This window comes from Anolis sagrei, chromosome 12, assembly GCF_037176765.1.
Source record: "Anolis sagrei isolate rAnoSag1 chromosome 12, rAnoSag1.mat, whole genome shotgun sequence".
NCBI lineage: Eukaryota > Metazoa > Chordata > Lepidosauria > Squamata > Dactyloidae > Anolis > Anolis sagrei.
Window position 1 is genome coordinate 17,969,788 of NC_090032.1, and position 24,996 is coordinate 17,994,783.

At 43.1% G+C, this 24,996-nt stretch overlaps 1 protein-coding gene across 1 annotated transcript in view; it reads left to right on the forward strand.

Moving 5' to 3' along the window:
- SF3B2 (splicing factor 3b subunit 2) overlaps window positions 1–18,204 on the forward strand; it is a 41,666-nt gene extending 23,462 nt beyond the window's left edge. Inside the window, exons 12-21 of the mRNA XM_060758368.2 lie at window positions 1,591–1,818; window positions 2,848–2,997; window positions 3,092–3,181; window positions 5,166–5,273; window positions 7,627–7,734; window positions 7,833–7,975; window positions 10,069–10,170; window positions 14,036–14,135; window positions 14,226–14,411; window positions 17,964–18,204. Coding sequence (XP_060614351.1) covers window positions 1,591–1,818; window positions 2,848–2,997; window positions 3,092–3,181; window positions 5,166–5,273; window positions 7,627–7,734; window positions 7,833–7,975; window positions 10,069–10,170; window positions 14,036–14,135; window positions 14,226–14,411; window positions 17,964–18,035 — 1,287 coding nt within the window. The 3' untranslated portion in view covers window positions 18,036–18,204. The remainder of the gene's footprint in view (window positions 1–1,590; window positions 1,819–2,847; window positions 2,998–3,091; window positions 3,182–5,165; window positions 5,274–7,626; window positions 7,735–7,832; window positions 7,976–10,068; window positions 10,171–14,035; window positions 14,136–14,225; window positions 14,412–17,963) is intronic.
- Window positions 18,205–24,996: the final 6,792 nt, after the last annotated feature.

The following is a 24,996-nucleotide window of genomic DNA, read 5'->3' on the forward strand; positions in this document are numbered from 1 at the left end:
AGAATTTGAGGTCTTGAATTTGGAAGAGTTGGATAGCTTGAATGGGGAAGATATATTGTATGTGGAAGTGTTGGATAGCTTGAATTTGGAAGAGTTGGATAGCTTAAATGTGGAAGAGTTGGAGAGCTTGAATTTGAACAGGTGGGATATCTTGAATTTGGAAGAGTTGGGTAACTTGAGTGTGGAAGAGTTGGAGAGCTTGAATTTGGAAGAATTGGAGAGCTTGAATGGAAGAGTTGGAGAGCTTGAATTTGGAAGAATTGGAGAGCTTGAATGGAAGAGTTGGAGAGCTTGAATTTGGAAGAATTGGAGAGCTTGAATGGAAGAGTTGGAGAGCTTGAATTTGGAAGAATTGGAGAGCTTGAATGGAAGAGTTGGAGAGCTTGAATTTGAACAGGTGGGATATCTTGAATTTGGAAGAGTTGGATGGCTTGAATGTGGAAGAGTTGGAGAGCTTCAATTTGGAAGAGTTGGATAGGTTGAATCTGGAAAATGGAAGAGTTGGATAGCTTAAATGTGCAAGAGTTGGAGATCTTGAATTTGAACAGGTGGGATATCTTGAATTTGGAAGAGTTGGATAGCTTGAATGTGGAAGAGTTGGAGAACTTGAATTTGGAAGAGTTGGAGAACTTGAATGTGGAAGAGTTGGAGAGCTTGAATTTGGAAGAGTTGGAGAGCTTTAATTTGGATGATGAAAGAGTTGAATAGCTTAAATGTGGAAGTGTTGGGTAGCTTGAATTTGAACAGGTGGGATGTCTTGAATTTGGAAGAGTTGGATGGCTTGAATGTTGGAGAGCTTGAATTTGGAAGAGTTGGATAGGTTGAATTTGGAAGATGGAAGAGTTGGATAGGTTAAATTTGGAAGAGTTGGAGATCTTGAATTTGAACAGGTGGGATATCTTGAATTTGGAAGAGTTGGATAGCTTGAATGTGGAAGAGTTGGATAGCTTGAACATGGAAGAGTTGGAGAGCTTGAATTTGGAAGAGTTGGATAGGTTGAATTTGGAAGAGTTGGAGAGCTTGAATTTGGAAGATGAAAGAGTTGGATAGCTTAAATGTGGAAGAGTTGGAGAGCTTGAATTTGGAAGATATCTTGAATGTGGAAGAGTTTGATATCTTGCATTTGGGAAGGTTGGATATCAAATGTGGAAGAGTTGGATGGCTTGAATGTGGAAGAGTTGGATGGCTTGAATGTGGAAGAGCTGGATAGCTTGAATTTGGAAGATATCTTCGATGTCTTGTATTTGGAAGAGTTGGATATCTTTGAGTTTGGAAGAGTTGGATGTCTTGCGTTTGGAAGAGCTGGACATCTTGAATGTGAAAGGGTTGGATATCTTGAATGTGGAAGAGTTGGATAACTTGAATTTGGAAATTATCTTATATGTGGAAGAGTTGGATAGCTTGAATTTGGAAGATATTGTACTTTTGGAAGAGTTGGATATCTTGAACGTGGAAGTGGTAGATACCTTGGATTTTGGAAGAGTTGGATAGCTTGAATTTGGATACAAAGCGGATTAGAGTAGAGCGGAAGAACCCCCTCCATGTTGTAGGCAGAACCGACCCAGTTCCATCCCTCTGTTTTCCTTGCAGCTGGTGGCCCGTCCGGACGTGGTGGAGATGCACGACGTGACCGCCCAGGACCCCAAGCTCTTGGTCCACTTGAAGGCCACTCGCAATTCGGTCCCGGTCCCTCGGCACTGGTGCTTCAAGCGCAAATACCTGCAGGGCAAGCGGGGCATTGAGAAGCCGCCCTTCGAGCTCCCGGAGTTCATCAAGCGGACGGGGATCCAGGAGATGCGGGAGGCCCTGCAGGAAAAGGTGAGATGGGTGTTGATGCTCAAAAGTAAAATAAAACAAGCTTCTTGATTATCCTTCCGGTGCATTGAAGGATCCCTTCTGGCTTCGATCCCAGAATCAGTTTTGAAACACTTTGTAGAACAGGCTTGGGCAAGCTTTAGTCCTCCATGTTTTTTGGACTTCAACTCCCACAATTCCTAACAATCCAAGTTTGTATTGTGGCTCAGGCTGAGCCTGAGTCTGAGACTGAACTGTGGGCCTTATGCTGGACCTGCTGGACCTTCTGAGCCTGACTTTCTGCAGGATGACGATGAGGCTGATGGGTTACAGATTTCTGTACATGTTCCAAAAGGGGCTGATGGTGTGGCTTCTGAGGAAGAAACAGAGAAAGGAATGTGCCTTTAGATAAAGATAGTGAAACTCCACAACTGCAGGTGGAGACTCCTTTTGGTTCCCAGGGTGATCAGGCCCAGCTGGGCCGAGATAATGAGTTGTCTAGCTTTGAAGATAATTAATTAATGAGTAGACAGGATCGTTTACAGTTAAGAGTTCGCAGAAACACACGCCTTGCCAGCAAACGTGAAGCCAAAGGTCAACGCAATGCGTTCATGTCAGGGAAACTTATTTCATGATGAAACCGACAGGCATTTTTCTGTCAGTCCAATGTTGCTCTTTCCTGGTTAACTTCTGTGGAATCACCTTGGCTTTTGCGGAACGCTTCTGGCTTCTTTGAGACTTGGATATTGATCCTGATGTTACCTGTCTACCATGGACTCTTGTTTGACCATTGCTAAAGGATTATGCTTCATGTTATTTGCCTGTGGATCTTGGGAACTTTGCCTTTGCATTTAAGACTATTGAACTTTTGCATCTTTATTTTTCTGTTTTGATTTTGCTTTTTCTCAATAAACTACAAAACCTACAGCCTTGGTATGTGGTGGTGTCTTGGGCAAGGTGAAAACTACCTTGAGTTGCGACAGTTTGCCCTAGACTGTGTATAGCATCATGAGGGCATCTTTGAAGTGGCTATTGTATCTTTCCCGTTTCTAGGAAGAGCAGAAGACGATGAAGTCCAAGATGAGGGAGAAGGTCCGCCCCAAGATGGGCAAAATCGACATCGACTACCAGAAGCTGCACGACGCCTTCTTCAAATGGCAGACGAAGCCCAAGCTGACCATACATGGGGACTTGTACTACGAGGTAACATGGAGGCACCTGACCTGACCCGGGAGGGGTGGAAGCGATCTCGCGGTCGCTTTGCTGATTCCTTTCCCTTCCTCTCTCTTTCCTTCAGGGGAAGGAGTTTGAAACGCGGCTGAAGGAGAAAAAGCCCGGTGACCTCTCGGACGAGTTGCGCATCGCACTGGGCATGCCGGTGGGGCCGGTGAGTGGTGCTGGTTTTCGTAGTAACACTTGAAAGTCATTCAGGAACACATCTCCTGACATTTTTTTTTTATTTAATGATTTTTATTAGAGGATTTTTTTCCATAATTACACACTTACAAACATTCAAGTCAGGTATTGTTTACAATAAGTTGATGTTAGTTACTCATTCCGTAAACAGGGGGGGGGGAGGACAACGGGGTAGGGAAAGGGGAGTGTGAGGGGTAGTGAGGGGAAAGATGATTGTGAGAACATTAAATCAGACATACCTACATACATTTAGACTTCCCAACAATAATTCAGGTGGTAATTACATCCTTGTTCATTCGGTATTGCTAGTCTTATTGCAGTCGACAATAATCCAAAAAAAAACTCATACATATAAATTTTTCTTTTCTTTAAGAAATCTTCTAAGTGGATACCAATCTATTTTTCTCTTTACGCTTATATCATCTAACATATTAGATAATGTGTCTAGCTCCATAAGATCCCTTATTTTAAGTAGCCAAACGTCCAATGATGGCAATTCTTTCAGTTTCCATTTGCTCGCCATTGCTATTCGCGCTGCAGCTGAGAGATGAAATAATAAACTCTCGTTATTTTTCCCCATTTCAAAGTCCAGTAGATGTAAAAGATAATATTCTGCCTTCATTTCAAACTTTATTTGCAGGATCCCCTGCACATTTCAATGGACTTCCTTCCAGAATTCTTTTACTTTTTTGCAATCCCACCAACAGTGTAAAAATGTACCCACTTTTATACCGCATTTCCAGCATAAGTTACTACCACCATGGCGGAATTTTGCTACCCTTACCGGTGTTAGGTACCATCGTGTATACATCTTGTACCAGCTTTCTTTGATAAGTACAGATTTTGTAAGCCTTATTTTGTGTTTCCAAATTGCTTCCCAGTCCCTCAACAAGATGGTGTGTTTCACATCCAATGCCCATGCAATCATGTTTTCTTTAATAAGTTCCTTTTCCGTCCTCCATTCCAACAGTTTTTGGTAAAGAGTTTTTATCACCTTCCTCTCCTTCTCCATAACTCTATCCCAAAAGGAGTCTGTTGTTGCAAAACCTACTCTATTGTCCTCCTTAAAGCTGTCCCTAGCCTGATGATAGTGGAACCAGGAAAAATTGACATCTAGGGACTTCATTTCTTCTCTTGACTTCATTCTATACTGGTTTTGTTCCTTTTTCAGTAGTACTTTATATGTGTGCCAGCTACTGCTAGGTATTTCCCTTTTATGAAAGGCCTCCATAGGGGAGAACCATAGTGGCGTTTTAGTGTAGAACATTATTTTGTACCTTTCCCACACCTTCAGGAGCGCGGCTCTGATGATATGGCTGCTAAAACTCTTTTCTATTTTGGCCTTTCCATGCCATAAATAGGCATGCCAGCCTCTCCTTAGCTCGGCACCTTCTAGATTCAGGAGTTTTTTCCTTTTAAGAGTTGCCCACTCCCTTACCCATACCAATGCAGCGGCCTCAAAATATAGCTGGAAATCTGGTAGGGTCAGGCCGCCCCTCTCCCTTGCATCAATCTGCGTCGAATATTTAATCCTGCTATTTTTCCCTTGCCAAATAAATTGCTGCAATTCTCTTTTCCATCTTACAAAGTAATGGTTGGTTCTAAGTATCGGCAGCATTTGGAACATGTAGATCATCTTCGGTAAGATCTTCATCTTTATTAAAGCAACCCTCCCCAGTAAACTTAGCTTGAGTTGCTTCCATTTTTGCAATTTCCTAGAGATCTCTTTCCAAATCTGTTCATAATTATTCTTAACTAGCTGTATATTACTTGCTGTTAGAGTAATCCCTAGGTATTTCACTTTACTGGTTAAAGTAAAATGTGTAGACTTCTCTAGTTCTAACAGCTTCTCCTGACATTTTTAAAGGAGAGAAGGTGGGCCTTTAGGACGGAGAGAAGCATTGAAGATCTCGAGCCTATGGAGCTAATGGTGACGGCTCTTCTTCTTTTCCCAGAATGCACACAAAGTTCCTCCGCCTTGGCTGATCGCTATGCAGCGTTATGGGCCCCCGCCTTCTTATCCCAACCTCAAGATTCCAGGCTTGAATTCTCCCATTCCAGAGGTGAGTAGCAGCCGTGTTTTGCATTATTCCGAATCAGTCTGCACAAAGCACCTGTTTCCCAAATGTTTCCGACTTCTTGCTCAATGCAGTAGTAACTCATTCCTGGATTTATTTATAACTAGCTTGCGTTGAAAAAGTCAGTTTTTTAATTGTACAAAATGCATAAGGTTGTATAATCTATATAAATAAAAATGTAATATCAGTTTGTGGGATTAGCATAACTCAAAAACCACTGGACGAATTGACACCCAATTTAGACACAAGGCACCTTTCAGGCCAGCGAGTGACCATCACTCATAAAAACACTGAAAAACACAGCAGAAAGGACTTAAAAGCCAAAAAATAAAAAATACATTACAACACATGCGCAAAACCACATATATTCACAAACACACATATATACACATATACACACACATATACGCATATATACACACACAAAACACATATACATAGAATATATACACACATATATACTCATATACACAAATATATACACACATATATGCATATATAAACACACAAAACACGTACACAAAATATACACAAACACATATATACACAAATATATACACAAACACATATTCACAAATATATACACGCACATATACACACACAAAACGCATACACAGAATATACACAAACACACATATATACTCATATACACAAATATATACGTACACATATATGCATATATAAACACAAAACACATACACAGAATATACACAAACACACATATATTCACAAATATATACACACATATACACACTCAAAACAAACGCATATATACACAAATATATAAGCGCACATACGCATATATACACACACAAAACACACATACACAGAATATACACGAACACACATATATACTCATACACAAGTATACATACACACATATGCATATATCAACACACAAAACATGTACACAGAATATACACAAACACATAGATACACAAATATATACATGCACATATACGCATATATACACACACAAAACACATATACACAAATATACACAAACACACATATATACTCATACACAAATATATACACACACATATATGCATATATAAACACACAAATCACATAGAATATACACAAACACATATATATTCACAAATATATACACACACATATACACACACAAAACACAAACACATATATACACAAATATATACACGCATATATACACACACAGAATATACACAAACACACATATATTCACAAATATATACACACACATACACACACACAAAACACAAGTGATCTCTGGATGTAGGTGAACTACAACTCCAAAACCAATGTCACTGCCCACCAAACCCTTCCAGTATTTTCTGTTGGTCATGGGAGAACTGTGTGCCAAGTTTGGTTCAATTCCATCGTTGGTGGGGTTCGGAATGCTCTTTGATTGTAGGTGAACTATAAATCCCAGCAACTACAACTCCCAAATGACAAAATCAATTTTTTTGAGTGAAGGACATACATTGGGTTGTTAGGTGTCTTGTGTCCAAATTTGGTGTCAATTCGTCCAGTGGGTTTTGAGTTCTGTGAATACCACAAACCAACATTACATTTTTATTTATATCGATAATATAATAATAATAACAATAGTCTATATAAATAGAAATGTAATGTTGGTTTGTGGGATTAACATAACTCACTGGGCGAATTGACACCAAATTTGGACACAAGACACCTAACAACCTAATGTATGTCCTCCACTCAAAAAAATTGATTTTGTCATTTGGGAATTGGCGATGCTGGGATTTATAGTTTACCTACAATCAAAGAGCATTCTGAACTCCACCAATGATGGAATTGGGCGAAACTTAGCACACAGGGCTCCCATGACCAACAGAAAAAACTGGAAAGGTTTGGTGGACATTGACCTTGGTTTGGAAATTATAGTTCACCCACATCCAGAGAGCACTGTGGACTCAAACAATGATGGATCTGGACCAAACTTGGCCAACATTACATTTTTATTTATATCGATAATATAATAATAATAATAACAATAGTCTATATAAATAAAAATGTAATGTTGGTTTGTGGGATTAACATAACTCAAAAACCACTGGGCGAATTGACACCAAATTTGGACACAATACATCTTATCAGGCCAAAGAGTGACCATAACTCATAAAAACACTAGAAAACACAGCAAAAGAGACTTAAAATGCCAATTTAAAAAAAAACAAACACATTACAACACATGCGCAAAACCACATATATATACATAACACAAAACACATATACACAGACTGGGCCACAGCAACGTGTGGCAGGGGACGACTAGTAATAATAATAATAATAATAATAATCTCATTACCCACCTCTCCTTTTCCTCCAGGGATGTTCATTCGGGTACCATGCTGGCGGATGGGGCAAACCCCCAGTCGATGAGACTGGGAAGCCTCTCTACGGCGATGTCTTTGGGACCAACGCTGCTGAATTTCAGGTATGTGTTATATTTCCATCTATCCTGCATCGTCAGGTCCTCCGTGTTGCTCAGAAGTGGTGCTTTCTCTGTCTAAGTGCCTTGTTTTTCTCGTTTAGACCAAAACGGAGGAGGAAGAGATCGACCGGACCCCTTGGGGGGAGCTGGAGCCCTCGGACGAGGAATCATCCGAGGAGGAAGAGGATGAAGACAGCGATGAAGACAAACCGGACGAGACAGGGTTCATCACCCCGGCAGACAGGTTGGTTACGCACCTGCTCTTTATTTGTGGGAAGAAGCCCCTTACTTACTTACTTAGACGATCCCTCATAGTCCGAGGATGATGGTCCTCCAAGTGTGGTGTCTGTAGGTGACTGTGGAGCCCTATTCTTGATCTGCATCTTCTCCCACAGTGAGGGCATCAGTTTCTAGGTAGAAGTCAGTCCTGGTCGGGGTTGGCTTGGTGCGCCTTCCTCTTGGCACGTTTCTCTCTTTCGCCCTCCATTCGTGCCTCTTCAAATTCTACAACACTGCTGGTCACAGCTGACCTCCAGCTGGGTCGCTCAAGGGCCAGGGCTTCCCAGTTCTCAGTGTCTATGCCAGAATTTTGAACCCATCTTTCAATCTCTTTTTCTGCCCACCAACATTCCGTTTTCCATTCTTGAGTTCGGAGTAGAGACGGTGGTCGGGCATCCGGACAACATGGCCAGTCCAACGGAGTTGGTGGCGGAGTACCATCGCTTCGATGCTGGTGGTCTTTGCTTCTTCCAGCACGCTGACATTTGTCCGCATGTCTTCCCAAGAGTATTTTTTGGAGGCAGCGCTGATGGAATCGTTCCAGGAGTTGCATGCGACGTCTGTAGACAGACCACGTCTCACAGGCATAGAGCAGGGTTGGGAGGACAATAGCTTTATAAACAAGCACCTTGGTGTCCCTACGGATGTCCATGTCCTCAAACACTCTCTGCTTCATTTGGAAAAATGCTGCACTCGCAGAGCTCAGGCGGTGTTGCATTTCAGTGTCAATGTTGACGTCTGGCCTCGGCTCCAAGCTTCCTTATCAGTGAAGACAGCAGATACCTTGCCTCCCCTATGGCATATTTAACATACTTAGAGGTTCCTATTCATCGAAGGGCTTTCACCCTGGCCCGATGCCACGCTCTCCCATCAGCTGTACTCGAAGGCTGCTACCGGAAGATCCCTTTCCCAGAGAGGCTCTGCCCCTGTGACTCGGGTCATGTAGAAATAATAGAACATGTGCTCCTCCAGTGCCCGTTCTACAGGGATATCCGTGCCAGGCTTATCTTACCTCTGATAGACAAGCACCCAGGCCATTCAGGACAATTTTATACCTCCCTGCTACTTGCAGATACTAATTCAGCTACAACCTACAATGTCGCAAAGTTCTGTGCAGCAGCATACAAAATCCGCCAGGGAATGACTAGTTCCAAAAGTCAACTGTGTGTCCAGTAATCTTCTTCCCTGAATCTACAATTTGGTGATGGATCTGGGCATTGTATGTTTTTACCCTGTTCCCCCTTCTGCTCCCTCACCCATATTGTGTTTTTAGTAGTTATATTTTTATTTTTAATGTACCAAACATGCTAGGTTTGTCTGGAAATGTGACACTATTTCCTGTGCTGGTCAATGACCGAAATAAATATTTTGACGTCTGTAGACAGTCCACATTTCGCAGGCGTAGAGCAGGGTTGGGAGGACAATAGCTGTATAAACAAGCACCTTGATATCCCTACGGATGTCCAGTCCTCAAACATTATCTGCTTCATTCGGAAAAATGCTGCACTCACAGAGCTCAGGTGGTGTTGTATTTCAGTCTCAGTGTTAACATCTGTAGACAGTCCACGTCTTGCAGGCGTTTAGCTGGGTTGGGAGGACAATAGCTTTATAGACAAGCACCTTGGTATCCCTACGGATGTCCCGTTCCTCAAACACTCTCTGCTTCATTTGGAAAAATGCTACACTCGCAGAGCTCAGACGGTCTTGTTTTTCAGCATCAATGTTGACATCTGTAGACAGTCCACGTTTCGCAGGCTTAGAGCAGGGCTGGGAGGACATTAGCTTTATAGACAAGGACCTTGGTATCCCTATGGATGCCCCGTTCCTCAAACACTCTCTGCTTCATTCGAGAAAATGCTGCACTTGCAGAGCTCAGGAGGTGTGGAATTTCAGTGTCAGTGTTGACTTTTGTGGAGAGGTTGCTGCCAAGGGAGCGGAAATGGTCAACATTTTCAAATGTTTACACCATTAAGCTGTATTTCTGGCATTGGAGAGGGATTGAAGCCCCATTGGCGCTCAGCTTGACCTTGACGTCCCTCTCTTCCGTTGCCTTCCCAGCGGCCTGATCACTCCAGGAGGCTTCTCTTCGGTTCCCGCTGGAATGGAGACACCAGAACTGATCGAACTGCGTAAGAAGAAGATTGAAGAGGCCATGGATGGGTGAGTGGGGCACTTATCCTCTTTTTTTAGCAGTCCCTGTTCGGGCGCCAAAAATGTCAAGACTCAGTGAATCCTCAGCGAATCGATTCCAAATCTGACATTGGAAACAGATTCAATTACAATCCTTTTGTGAAAAGGAAGTCAATTTGGTCAGTGGCAAGAAATTATTATTATTATTATTATTACTATTATTATTATTATTAGAAACACAAGATGAATCCACAACAAACAAGATCACTGCTGGCTGTGCAGTGGCAAGAAATTATTATTATTATTATTATTATTATTATTATTAGTAGTAGTAGTAGTAGTAGTAGTATTTGAAACACAACAAGATGAGTCCACAGCAGACACTCTGCTGGCTGTTGAATTGGATCACACGTCGGACACTTCCAAAGTGTCTAGGACTGTGTGATGTATCGGTGAATAATGCATGTAGATCCCAGTAAGGTGGCCTTCTGCAGCTGGCAGATGGTAATTTTGTCAAGCCCGATTGTCTTTAAGTGCAGGCCAAGGTCTTTGGGCACTGCACCCAGTGTGCCGAGCACCACAGGGACCAACTTTACTGGCTTGTAATATATATTACTATTATAATTCTAAATAAAATAAATATATATATACAATATGTGTGTGTGTGTGTGTGTATATATACATACATACATACATACATACATACATACATACATACTAGCTGTCCTCTGCCATGCGTTGCTGTGGCCCAGTCTGTATATATGTGTTTTGTGTGTGTGTGTGTGTGTGTGTGTGTGTATGGATGTGTATGTATATATATATGCACACACGTGTGTATATTTGTTTATATGTGTGTTTGCGAATATATAGATATGTGGTTTTGCGCTTATGTTGCAATGTATTTTGGGTTTGGTTTTTTTTTTGGTCTTTTAAGTATCTTCCACTGTGTTTTTCACTGTTTTTATGAGTGATATATATATTTACTAGCTGTCCTCTGCCATGCGTTACTGTGGCCCAGTCTGTATATATGTGTTGTGTGTGTGTGTGTGTGTATATATATATATGCGCGTGTGTATATTTGTTTATATGTGTGTTTGCGAATATATAGATATGTGGTTTTGCGCATATGTTGCAATGTATTTTGGGGTTTTTTTTGGCCTTTTAAGTATTTTCCGCTGTGTTTTTCACTGTTTTTATGATTGATGGTCACTTGTTGGCCTGATAGGTGTCTTGTGTCCAAATTTGGTGTCAATGCGCCCAATGGTTTTTTAGTTTTGTTAATCCCACAAACGAACATTACATTTTTATTTATATTGATTATTATAATATAAAAATTATAATATAATATAATTATTATTACTTGAAACACAACAAGATAAGTCCACAGCAGACACTCTGCTGGCTGTTGTATTGAATCACACGTTGGACACTTCCCAAGTGTCTAGGACTGTATTATTATTATTATTATTACTATGGGAGCTATAGCTGTTTGTGGAAACAGGAGCTTGTCTGTGTACATGGACACCCCAGCCAGACACTCACATACATATTTTCACTTTTTTAGGTCTATAGATTAGATGCTTTTCTACTTCTGTGGTTTTTGAATCTGTGGATTCTTAAACTGTATGACCTCTGTATCCACTGAGCCAATATATGTGGTTTGACACATCCACTGTTTCGCGTGTTCAGTTAGGGCCTTGTTTATACATTGCATCCTCTTCTTCACTCTGTCGCTCTGGACCGTGCCCTGACCTACAAGAAGCTCTGCCTGAATATCAAGCAAAAAGTGGGCGCTAGAAACAATATCATATGAAAGCTGACTGGCACAGCCTGGGGATCACAACCAGACACAGTGAAGGCATCCGCCTTGTGCTTTGCTACTCTGCTGTTGAGTACGCATGCCCAATGAAGAACACATCTCACCACACTAAAACAGTGGCTCGAGAGCAGTACGTGTGAAAAAGATCTTGGAGTCCTCGTGGACAACAAGTTAAACACGAGCCAACAATCTGATGTGGCGGCAAAAAAAGCCAATGGGATTTTGGCCTGCATCAATAGGAGCATAGTGTCTAGATCTAAGGAAGTCATGCTACCCCTCTATTCTGCTTTGGTTAGACCACATCTGGAATATTGTGTCCAATTCTGGGCACCACAATTCAAGAGAGATATTGACAAGCTGGAATGTGTCCAGAGGAGGGCGACTAAAATGATCAAGGGTCTGGAGAACAAGCCCTATGAGGAGCGGCTTACGGAACTGGGCATGTTTAGCCTGAAGAAGAGAAGGCTGAGAGGGGATATGATAGCCATGTATAAATATGTGAGAGGAAGCCACAGGGAGGAGGGAGCAAGCTTGTTTTCTGCTTCCCTGAGACTAGGACGCGGAACAATGGCTTCAAACTACAAGAGAGGAGATTCCATCTGAACACGAGGAAGAACTTCCTGACTGTGAGAGCCATTCAGCAGTGGAACTCTCTGCCCCGGAGTGTGGTGGAGGCTCCTTCTTTGGAAGTTTTTAAGCAGAGGCTGGATGGCCATCTGTCAGGGGTGATTTGAATGCAATATTCCTGCTTCTTGGCAGGGGGTTGGACTGGATGGCCCATGAGGTCTCTTCCAACTCTTTGATTCTATGATTCTATGTGGCTCTTAATGAGACATGCCGCATTATCACAGGGTGTCTGCGCCCTACACCACTGGAGAAATTACACTGTCTAGCCGGTATTGCACCACCTGACATCCGCCGGGAAGCAGCAGCCAATAGTGGAAGGACCAAGGCAGAGACATCTCCAGCTCATCCCATGTTTGGGTATCAGCCAGCACGTCAATGACTTAAATCAAGAAATAGTCTTCTAAGATCTACAGAGACACTTTGGACCCCCGGTGGCGCAGTGGGTTAAAGCACTGAGCTGCTGAGCTTGCTGATCGAAAGGTCGCAGGTTCGATTCCGGGGAGCAGCGTGAGCTTCCGCTGTCAGCCCTAGCTTCTGCCAACCTAGCAGTTCGAAAACATGCAAATGTGAGTAGATCAATAGGTACCGCTCCAGCGGGAAGGTAACGGCGCTCCATGCAGTCATGCCGGCCACATGACCTTGGAGGTGTCTACGGACAACGCTGGCTCTTCGGCTTAGAAATGGAGATGAGCACCACACCCCAGAGTCAGACATGACTGGACTCAGAGTCAGACATGACTGGACTTAATGTCAGGGGACTACCTTTACCTTTACAGAGACACTTGCTGGAACACCTCAGCAAGCGAGAGTCCAAAAGTGGCAGGCTCAAACCCAGAACCTCAATCCATGGCTGATACCCAATGAGAGACTCCCCCCTGGGCACACAGAAGATGGGGCGACTTGGAAGGCGCTGAACAGACTGCGCTCTGGCCCCACGAGATGCAGAGCCAACCTTCAGAAATGGGGCCACAAAGTGGAATCCACGACATGCGAGTGTGGAGAAGAGCAAACCACTGACCACCTGCTGCAATGCACCCTGAGCCCTGCCACATGCACAATGGAGGACCTTCTTGCGGCAACACCAGAGGCACTCCAAGTGGCCAGATACTATTCAAAGGACATTTAAACAACTACCAAGCTTGCAAACTTTGTGTTTTGTCTGTTTGTTTAAAAATGCAATACAACGGTTTGGTTTGCTCCTGACACGATAAATAAATAAATCCTCTTTTTGGAAAAAAATAAGAGTTTGCTATTATCTGAGGTTTCACGCAAAGCCCAAGAATTTATCCTTTGTGGAAATGGGGGTCATACTTTTTATTTAAAGCACGCAGGGGGACGGGCTGTAAATCTAAAGTTAGGAGATCTCTCGTGTGTCAACGCGGGTACTGCCGGTACCGCTCTTCCAGATCCTCCATAATGACACTGTTGATGTCGTTCTCTCGTCCACAGCAGCGAGACGCCGCAGCTCTTCACCGTTCTGCCGGAGAAACGGACTGCCACGGTGGGCGGAGCCATGATGGGTTCCACGCACATCTATGACATGGCGACGGTAACAGACAGAGAATTCCATTCTCTTCTAGTGGGACCCGACCCCCTTAACCCTTCTGCGGTTGCCTACTCCGACACTTTCCTCCCCTAGGTGATGAGCCGTAAAGGTCCGGTGCCGGAGATCCAAGGCGTGGAGGTGGCTTTGGCCCCCGAGGAGCTGGAGCTGGACCCCATGGCCATGACGCAGAAGTACGAGGAGCACGTGCGGGAGCAACAGGCCCAGGTGGAGAAGGAGGACTTCAGCGACATGGTGGCCGAGCACGCCGCCAAGCAGAAGGTACAGAGGACCCCAAAACACCGGTCAGGTTTGGGGTGGGAGGTCACAATCTAAAAACGGGGACTCGGGGCAGCTCACATGTGGCCAAGCCCAAACAACAAATTACCAAAAAAAAAAAAATACAAATTACAATAAAATAAACAACATCGCAGCAAAGTACAAAACATATCATCATCATCACCTTTATTTGTACCCCGACATCATCTCCCTCAACGGGGACCCGGGGCGGCTCACATGAGGCCAAGCCCAAACAACAAATTACAAAAAAAAAAAAAATACAAATTACAATAAAATAAACAACGTATTGTCGAAGGCTTTCATGGCCGGAATCACTCAGTTCTTGTGGGTTTTTTCGGGCTATATGGCCATGTTCTAGAGGCATTTCTCCTGACGTTTCGCCTGCATCTATGGCAAGCATCCTCAGAGGTGAGATCTCACCTCTGAGGATGCTTTCCATAGATGCAGGCGAAATGTCAGGAGAAATGCCTCTAGAACATGGCCATATAGCCCGAAAAAACCCACAAGAGCTGAGAAAAATAAACAACATCGCAGTAAAGTACAAAACATATTATCATCATCTTTATTTGTACCCCGACATCATCTCCCTCAACGGGGACTCGGGGCAGCTCATATGAGGCCAAGCCCAAACAACAAATTACAAAAAAAAAAATACAAATTACAATAAAATAAACAACATTATTATTATTTATTATTTACCTTACTTATATACCGCTGCTCTCAGCCTGAAGGCGATTCACAACGGTTCACAACAAATACGAACAGCAAAAATTCAGTGCTACAGTATAGAAACGGTTAACAACCTAACACACATTACACGACCCATTCACTGTCGTCTCATCATCAAAAACATGTTCCAGATTCGTCATCCATTGTTCCATTGCAGTGTTCATTAACCAATCATTGCACTAATTATTCAAACAGCCAGGTCTTCACTTTCCTGCGGAATACCATTAGAGATGGTGCTAGTTTAATGTCCGTGGGAAGGGCGTTCCACAGCCGAGGAGCCACCACCGAGAAGGCCCTATCTCTCGTCCCCGCCAGCCGAGCTTGAGAAGCAGGCGGGATCGAGAGCAGGGTCTCCCCGGAAGATCTCAAAGTCCTGGTGGGTTCATAGGCAGAGATGCGGTCGGATAGGTAGCTTGGGCCGGAACCATTTAGGGCTTTAAAGGCCAACGCCAGCACTTTGAATTGAGCCCGGTAGCAGATCGGTAGCCAGTGGAGTTGGCGCAACAGGGGGGTTGTATGCTCCCTGCACTCCGCTCCTGTTAAGATCATGGCTGCCGAGTGTTGGACTAGTTGGAGCTTCTGAGCCGTCTTCAAGGGCAACCCCACATAGAGAGCGTTGCAGTAGTCTAAATGGGATGTAACCAGAGTGTGGACTACCATGGCCAAGTCAGACTTCCCAAGGTACGGGTGCAGCTGGCGCACAAGTTTTAACTGTGCGAATGCTCCCCTGGTCACCGCTGAAACCTGGGGTTCCAGGCTTAGCGATGAGTCCAGGGTCACACCCAAGCTGCGAACCTGCGTCTTCAGGGGGAGTGCGACCCCATCCAGCACAGGCTGTAACCCTATACCCTGTTCGGCCTTACGACTGACCAGGAGTAAAGTACAAAACATATAATCATCATCATCACCTTTATTTGTACCCCGACATCATCTCCCCCAACGGTGTCTCGGGGAGGCTCACATGAGGCCAAGCCCAAACAACAAATTACAAAAAAAAAATTACAATAAAATAAACAACATTGCAGTAAAGTACAAAAACATATAATAATAATAATAATAATAATAATAATAATAATAATAATAAATAAACTTTATTTGTACCCCAACATCATCTCCCCCAACAGGGTCTCGGGGCGGCTCACATGAGGCCAAGCCTAAACAACAAATTACAAAAAAATAAAATATATAAATTACAATAAAATAAACAACATTCTAGTAAAGTACAAAACATAATAATAATAATAATAATAATAATAATAATAATAATAATAATCTTTAATAAACTTTATTTGTACCCCGCCACCATCTCCCCCAACGGGGACTCGGGGCGGCTCACATGACGCCAAGCCCAAACAATAAATTACAAAAAAAATAAAAAAATACAAACGACAATAAAATAAACAACATTGCAGTAAAGTACAAAACATATAATAATAATAATAATAATAATAATAATAATGGTAATGGTAATTATAATTATAGTATAATCATTTTATTACCTGTCTCATCTTGTGGCTCATGTTTGGGTATCCTTTTCCTAAAAAAACTTTTATGAATTTTATACAACCACTATAAGTCGCCGCAACTGAGTCGCCTTTGGGCTGAAATGGGCGGGATAAAAATGACGTTAATAATAATAATAGTAATAATAATAAAAAAAAAACTTTAATTTGTACCCCGCTACCATCTTCCCAAGGGACTCGGTGCGGCTTACATGAAGCTGGGCCCACAATACAATAATAAACAATAACAACAGTAATACAAAACAATAAATAAACTCATAATAAATAAATAAATAATGACATAAATAAATAATGACATAGATGGATGGATGGATGGATAGTTAGATTGATTAGATTGATTGATAGATAGATAGATTAGATTAGATTAGATTGATAGATAGATTACATTAGATTGATAGATTGATTAGATGGATAGATTGATAAATTGGCTAGATGGATAGATGGCTAGATAGATAGAGATAGATAGGATTGATTGATTGATTGACTGATAAGATTGATAAGATTGATAGATGGATAGATTGATAGATAGGATAGATAGATAGATAGATAGATAAGATTGATTGATAGATTGATTAGATGGATAGATTGATAGATTGGCTAGATAGATAGATGGCTAGATAGATAGATAGATAGATAGATAGATAGATAGATAGATAGAGATAGGATAGATAGATAGGATAGATAGATTGATTGACTGATAAGATTGATTAGATGGATAGATTGGATAGATTGGATAGATTAGATTGATTAGATAGATAGATTAGATAGATTGGATAGATTGATAGATAGATAGATAGATAGATTTGATAGATAGATAGATAGATTAGATAGATAGATAGATAGATAGATAGATTTGATAGATAGATTTGATATATTAGATAGATTAGATAGATTAGATAGATTAGATTAGATAGATAGATAGATAGATTAAATAGATAGATTTGATAGATAGATAGATTAGATTAGATAGATAGATAGATAGATAGATTAGATAGATAGATAGATTAGATAGATTAGATAGATCAGATAGATCAGATAGATAGGTTAGATAGATAGATTAGATTAGATTAGATTAGATTGATAGATAGGAAAGATGACCAGGCCAATTAGATTTGTCGTGGATGACGGGGTGAGAAGGGCGAAATATAAATGTTTATAATAAATAATAAATATAATAATAAGGGGTTGAAAGACATAAATATACACATGTTCGGGGGGATCAGTCAGATTCCCAGACTAGATTGCCATCCAGGTGACCGCTTTCTCTCTTTTTCCCTTCCAGCAAAAGAAGCGGAAAGCTCAGCCGCAGGACACCAGAGCGGGAGCCAAGAAGTACAAGGAGTTCAAGTTCTAGCCCTTCTCTCTTCCTCTCCATTGGTTTGTTCGAAATACTGTCTTTTGGCCCCCGATCCCTATCCCGACCCTTTCCTTCTCTGTCTGTTGCTGCCAGGAAGTCCCTTTTCCTTCGGTCTAGGCTTAAGCTGTGGATTTAATTTTGTAAATAAAGATGGAGTTGTGCTCTACGGGGTTTCGTTTGCAGAGATCTGTAAACCAAAAGGTAATTTTGGGGTTGGGTTTCTTCTCGAATGGTGGGGTTGGTCTTTGTGTGTCTTTACAGGGATCCTTACTTTCCGTTTCGTAGGAGAAAAAAGTGTCTAAAGCAGCACTGGTATGCAGCAGGTACTGGCTTGTTCAGTAGACTCTCCTCTACAGTTCCATTTTGGCAGGAAGCCTTAGCATTGAAAGGTTGTGTTGTTAAAGTGTGAAGTATGGAACCCTGCGCTGATGGTCGGTCAATGCAACTTAAGCAATGTATGTGGCAAGTACTGGCCTGTTCAGTAGACTCTCCTCTACAGTTCCACTTTGGCGGAAGCCTTAGCATTGAATGGTTGTGTTGTTAAAGTGCAAAATATGAAACCCTACGCACATGGTCAGTCAAAGCGACTTAAGCAACATAAGTGGCAGGTACTGGCTTGTTCAGTAGACTCTCCTCTACAGTTCCATTTTGGCAGGAAGCCTTAGTATTGAACGGTTGTGTTGTTAAAGTGCGAAGTATGGAACCCTGCGCAGACGGTCAGTCAAAGCGACTTAAGCAACGTATGCAGCAGGTACTGGTTTGTTCAGTAGACTCTCCTCTACAGTTCCATTTTGGCAGGAAGCCGTAGCATTGAATGGTTGTGTTGTTAAAGTGCCAAGTATGAAACCCTACGCAGATGATCAGTCAAAGCAACTTAAGCAACATAAGCGGCAGGTACTGGCTTGTTCAGTAGACTCTCCTCTACAGTTCCTTAGTATTGAACGGTTGTGTTGTTAAAGTGCGAAGTATGAAACCTTGCGCAGACGGTTGGTCAATGCAACTTAAGCAACATAAGCGGCAGGTACTGGCTTGTTCAGTGGACTCTCCTCTACAGTTCCATTTTGGCAGGAAGCCGTAGCATTGAACGGTTGTGTTGTTAAAGTGCGAAGTATGAAACCCTACACAGATGGTCAGTCAAAGCGACTTAAAGCGGCAGGTACTGGCTTGTTCAGTAGACTCTCCTCTACAGTTCCATTTTATTATTATTATTATTATTATTATTAACTTTATTTGTACCCCGCTAGCATCTCCCGAAGGACTCGATGCGGCTTACAAAGGCCAAGGCCTCAGTAAAACAACAACATAACAAATACACAACTTAAAGCAAATCAAAACATTAAAACAATAACAAAACAATAAAAACAACACACCATTTTGGCGGGAAGCCTTAGCATTGAACGGTTGTGTTGTTAAAGTGCAAAATATGGAACCATGCGCAGATGGTTGGTCAATGCACCTTAAGCAATGTATGAGGCAGGTACTGGCTTGCTCAGTAGACCCTCCTCTACAGTTCCTTAGTATTATTATTATTATTATTATTTGAAACACAACAAGCCAGCAGAGTGTCTGCTGTGGACTCATCTTGTGTTTCAAATAATAATAATAATAATAATAATAATAATAATAATAATAATTTGAAACTCAACAAGATGTGGACTTATTATTATTATTATTATTATTATTATTTGAAACACATCTTGTTTGTGGACTCATCTTGTTGTGTTTCAAATAATAATAATAATATATTGTCGAAGGCTTTCATGGCCGGAATCACTGGGTTGTTGTAGGTTTTTTCGGGCTATATGGCCATGTTCTAGAGGCATTCTCTTCTGACATTTCGCCTGCATCTATGGCAAGCATCCTCAGAGGTTGTGAGGTCTGTTGGAATTAGGAAAAAAGATATATAATCCCATCTTCCTAGTTCTAACAGACCTCACTACCTCTGAGGATGCTTGCCATAGATGCAGGCGAAACGTCAGGAGAGAATGCCTCTAGAACATGGCCATATAGCCTGAAAAAACCTACAACAATCCAATAATAATAATAATTTGAAACACAACAAGATGTGGATTTCTTATTCTTATTCTTATTATTTGAAACACAGCAAGCCAGCAGAGTGTCTGCTGTGGACTCATCTTGTTGTGTTTCAAATAATAATAATAATAATAATAATAATAATAATAATAATTCGTACCCTCCTCTCCTTGTGGGACAAGTGTAAACAAAGGTCTTTTTTTAAAAATTAGTGGGGAAATATATACTTGTGGATAGACCCAGATAAGATTTCCAGACCTGGGAGGAAAACAAGAGCCTCGTAACCTGATCGGGAAGCAGGGCAGAAAGAGAAAGGGAGAAACTCCGCGCCTGATTGACAGATTTTCACATTCCCCAAAGAGGCCCTTTTGTCGTGGCCTCGGGCGTTTGAGATGATGACGCCAGTCGAGTTATTAAAAGATGGATTTACGGATGTGCTAAGAAGCAGCCCCGCTGTGATAGCACCCCCCCCCCCCCCGCCTCCTCAGGAAAAGGGGAGCCATCTACACCCTCCCAACAGATGGCCATCCAGCCTCTGTTCAAAAATCTCCAGAGAAGGAGTCTAATCCCTGGCAGTCTCTCTCTCTCCCTCTCTCTCTCTCCCTCTCTATCTATATATATAAATTTGTTAGGGGCATCCAACGGAGAAACAAAACTCAAAACCCCCCCAACGAAACTTAACCAAAATTCCCATGCCCATAACACAACCCACAAGGTACAAACATATCTACTCAAAATGAAAAACAACACAACAACACACTCACAAAACAGCAAAACAACAAAACTCAAAAATCCCCCAACAAAACTTAACCAAAATCCCCGTGCCCATAACACAACCCACAAGGTACAAACATATCTACTCAAAATGAAAAACAACACAACAACACACTCACAAAACGGCAAAAGAACAAAACTCAAAAAAAAACCCAACGAAACTTAACCAAAATTCCCATGCCCATAACACAACCCACAAGGTACAAACATATCTACTCAAAATGAAAAACAACACAACAACACACTCACAAAACGGCAAAACAACTGAGCATGCGCATTGGCGCCCAGCCGCAAGTTCCCTGGCGCGCGCACATGGCCTTCCGGCCAACGTTCCCTCTGCGGAAACCATGCCCACTCCAAGCCCTGCCGCGCCGCTTCCCGCACACACACACAACCCCTGCCGCACGCACACACGCAACCCCACGCTCCATCACTCCCCCCGCCGCCGCATATACACACGCAATCCCACTCCCCCCGCCGCCACACACACACACGCAACCCCACGCTCCATCACTCCCACCGCCGCACACACACGCAACCCCACTCCCCCCGCCGCCGCACACACACACGCAACCCCACTCCCCCCACCGCCGCACACACACACGCAACCCCACGCTCCATCACTCCCCCCGCCGCCGCACACACACACACAACCCCACGCTCCATCACTCCTCTGCCCCAATCTTACCTCCTTTTACTTCACGCCCCCTCCAAACCCCACCCTGCCCCTTCCCGCCCTGTCAAAATCTAGGAAAGACAGGAAGGAAGGAAAGAAGGAAGAAAGAGAAAGGGAGGTAAAGAAAAAGGGGGAAGGAAGGAAAGTTAGAGGAAGAAGAAAAGGAAAGATGGAAGGAAAGAAAAGAGAGACAGCAGAAAAGAAAGAAAAGGGGGGAAGGAAGGAAAGAGATAGAGAAAGAAGAGGAGAAGGAAAGATGGGAAGGAAGGAAGGAGGGAAAGAAGGAGAGAAAGAGGGAAGGTTGGCCACAGCAACACGTGGCGGGTAAAGGTTGTTATTTCTATGATTATTATGATGCTATTGTTCCTCTGAGACCCTTTTAGGGGGAATGGGAGAGGTGTCAGGTCCCAGAGGCAATGCATTGCATTATTGTTATTGTTATGATGGTGGTGAAATAAAAGGAAATAAAAAGTGAAAGAAGGAAGCAAACAGGGAGGGAAGAAAGGCAAAGGAAGAAAGGGGGAGGGAATGAAGGAAAGAGAGAAGGATGAAACCAAGTAGTGAAAGAAGAAAGAAAGAAAGAGGTAGAGAAGGAAGAAAGGAGAGAAAGGGGGAGGAAAAGGGGGAAGGAATAGGTAGGGACCTCTCTTTCATCATAGTCCAGATATCTACCTCAACTTTGATAAGTTTTACTATAGGCCACAGCAACGCGTGGCAGGGCACAGCTAGTGTGTGTGTGTGTGTGTGTGTATATATATATACACACATACACACACTATCTTGGGTACCCGGCGTTGCCTGGGTCATTTTTTTACAAAATGCATAAGGCTGTGGGTGAACTACAACTCCCATCATGCCAGGTTAACCCCCGATTAAACTCCATCAGTAGTTAAACTTTGTCATGTCGGCCAAGTCTGCTCTCTAGATCAGTGTTTCTCAACCTGGGGGTCGGGACCCCTGAGGGGGTCGTGAGGGGGTGTCAAAGGGGTCGCCAAAGACCATCAGAAAACATAGTATTTTCTGGTGGTCATTGGGATTCTGTGTGAGAAGTTTGACCCAATTCTATTGTTGGTTGAGTTCAGAATGCTCTTTGATTGTAGGTGAACTATAAATCCCAGCAACTACAACTCCCAAATGTCAAGGTCTATTTTCCCCACACTCTACCAGTGTTCACATTTGGGCATACTGAGTATTTGTGCCAAGTTTGGTCCAGATCCATCCTTGTTTGAGTCCACAGTGCTCCTCTGGATATAGGTGAACTACAGCTCCCAAACTCAAGGTCAATGCCCACAAAACCCTTCCAGTGTTTTCTGTTGGTCATGGGAGTTCTTTGTGCCAAGTTTGGTTTAAATCCATCGCTGGTGGAGTTCAGAATGCTTTTTGATTATAGGTGAACTAGAAATCCCAGCAACTACAACTCCCAAATGTCAAGATTCTATTTCCCCCAAACTCCACCAGTGTTCACATTTGGGCATATTGAGTATTTGTGTAGAGTTTGGTCCAGATCCATCATTGTTTGAGTCCACAGTGATCTCTGGATGTAGGTGGCCATCTGTCAGGGGTGATTTGAATGCAACATTCCTGCTTCTTGGCAGAATGGGGTTGGACTGGATGGCCCACGAGGTCTCTTCCAACTCTTTGATTCTATGATTCTATGACACTATGGTCACAGTGTCTCTGGATGTAGGTGAACTACAACTCCCAAAAGTCAAGGTAATCTCTCCCAAACCCCTCCAGTATTCAAATTTGGGCATATTGGGTATGTGTACAAAGTGTGGTCCAGATTCATCGTTGTTTGGGTTCACAGAGGTCTCAGGACGTAAGTAAACTACAACTCCCCCAAATCAAGGTGAATTTTCCCAAAAGGCCTCCATTATTTTTCATTCGTCATGGGGACACTGTGTGCCAAATGTGGTCCAGGTCCGTCATCGGTGGTGGTCACAATGCCTCTGGATGTAGGTGAACTACAACTCCCAGAAATGAAGATCAGCTCTCCCCAAACCCCTCTGTTATTTTGTATTGGTCACAGTGGCTCTTTGTGTCAGGTTTGATCCAGGTCCATTGTCGATGGGGTTCACAGTTTCTCTAGTGGTAGGTGAACTACAACTCCCAAAAGTCAAGGTCAATCTCTCCCAAACCCTTCCAGTATTCAAGTTTGGCATATTGGGTATGTGTGCCAAGTGTGGTCCAGATCCATCCAAACCCTCCTGACAGATGGTCAGCCATTAAGTTTCAACCACCAATGAATGGAGATGGGTAGGCAATCTCAGATCAGATAGAGTTGTAGAGTTCGAAGGGATCCCCAAGGACCATCCAGGCCAACCCCTTTCTGCCAGACAGAGGTACCATCCAAACCCTCCCGACAGATGGCCAGCCGTTAAGTTTCAACCGCCAATGAATGGAGGTGGGTACCCAATCTCAGATCGGATAGAGTTGTAGAGTTGGAAGGGATCCCCAAGGACCATCCAGTCCAACCCCTTTGGTATCAGACAGAGGTATCATCCAAACCCTCCCGACAGAGGTATCATCCAAACCCTCCCGACAGATGGCCAGCCATTAAGTTTCAACCACCAATGATTGGAAATGGGTACCCAATCTCAGATTGGATAGAGTTGTAGAGTTGGAAAGGATCGCCAAGGACCATCCAGGCCAACCCCTTTCTGCCAGACAGAGGTACCATCCAAACCCTCCCGACAGATGGCCAGCCATTAAGTTTCAACCACTAATGAATGGAGATGGGTAGCCAATCTCAGATCAGATAGAGTTGTAGAGTTGGAAGGGATCGCCAAGGACCATCCAGTCCAACCCCTTTCTGCCAGACAGAGGTACCATCCAAACCCTCCTGACAGATGGCCAGCCATTAAGTTTCAACCACCAATGAATGGAAATGGGTACCCAATCTCAGATCGGATAGAGTTGTAGAGTTGGAAGGGATCCCCAAGGACCATCCAGTCCAACCCCTTTCTGCCAGACAGAGGTACCATCCAAACCCTCCCGACAGATGGCCAGCCATTAAGTTTCAACTGCCAATTAATGGAAATGGGTACCCAATCTCAGATTGGATAGAGTTGTAGAGTTGGAAGGGATCCCCAAGGACCACCCAGTCCAACCCCTTTCTGCCAGACAGAGGTACCATCCAAACCCTCCTGACAGATGGCCAGCCATTAAGTTTCAACCACCAATGAATGGAAATGGGTACCCAGTCTCAGATCGGATAGAGTTGTAGAGTTGGAAGGGATCCCCAAGGACCATCCAGTCCAACCCCTTTGGTATCAGATAGAGGTATCATCCAAACCCTCCCGACAGAGGTATCATCCAAACCCTCCCGACAGATGGCCAGCCATTAAGTTTCAACCGCCAATGAATGGAGATGGGTATCCAATCTCAGATCGGATAGAGTTGTAGAGTTGGAAAGGATCCCCAAAGACCATCCAGTCCAACCTCTTTCTGCCAGACAGAGGTACCATCCAAACC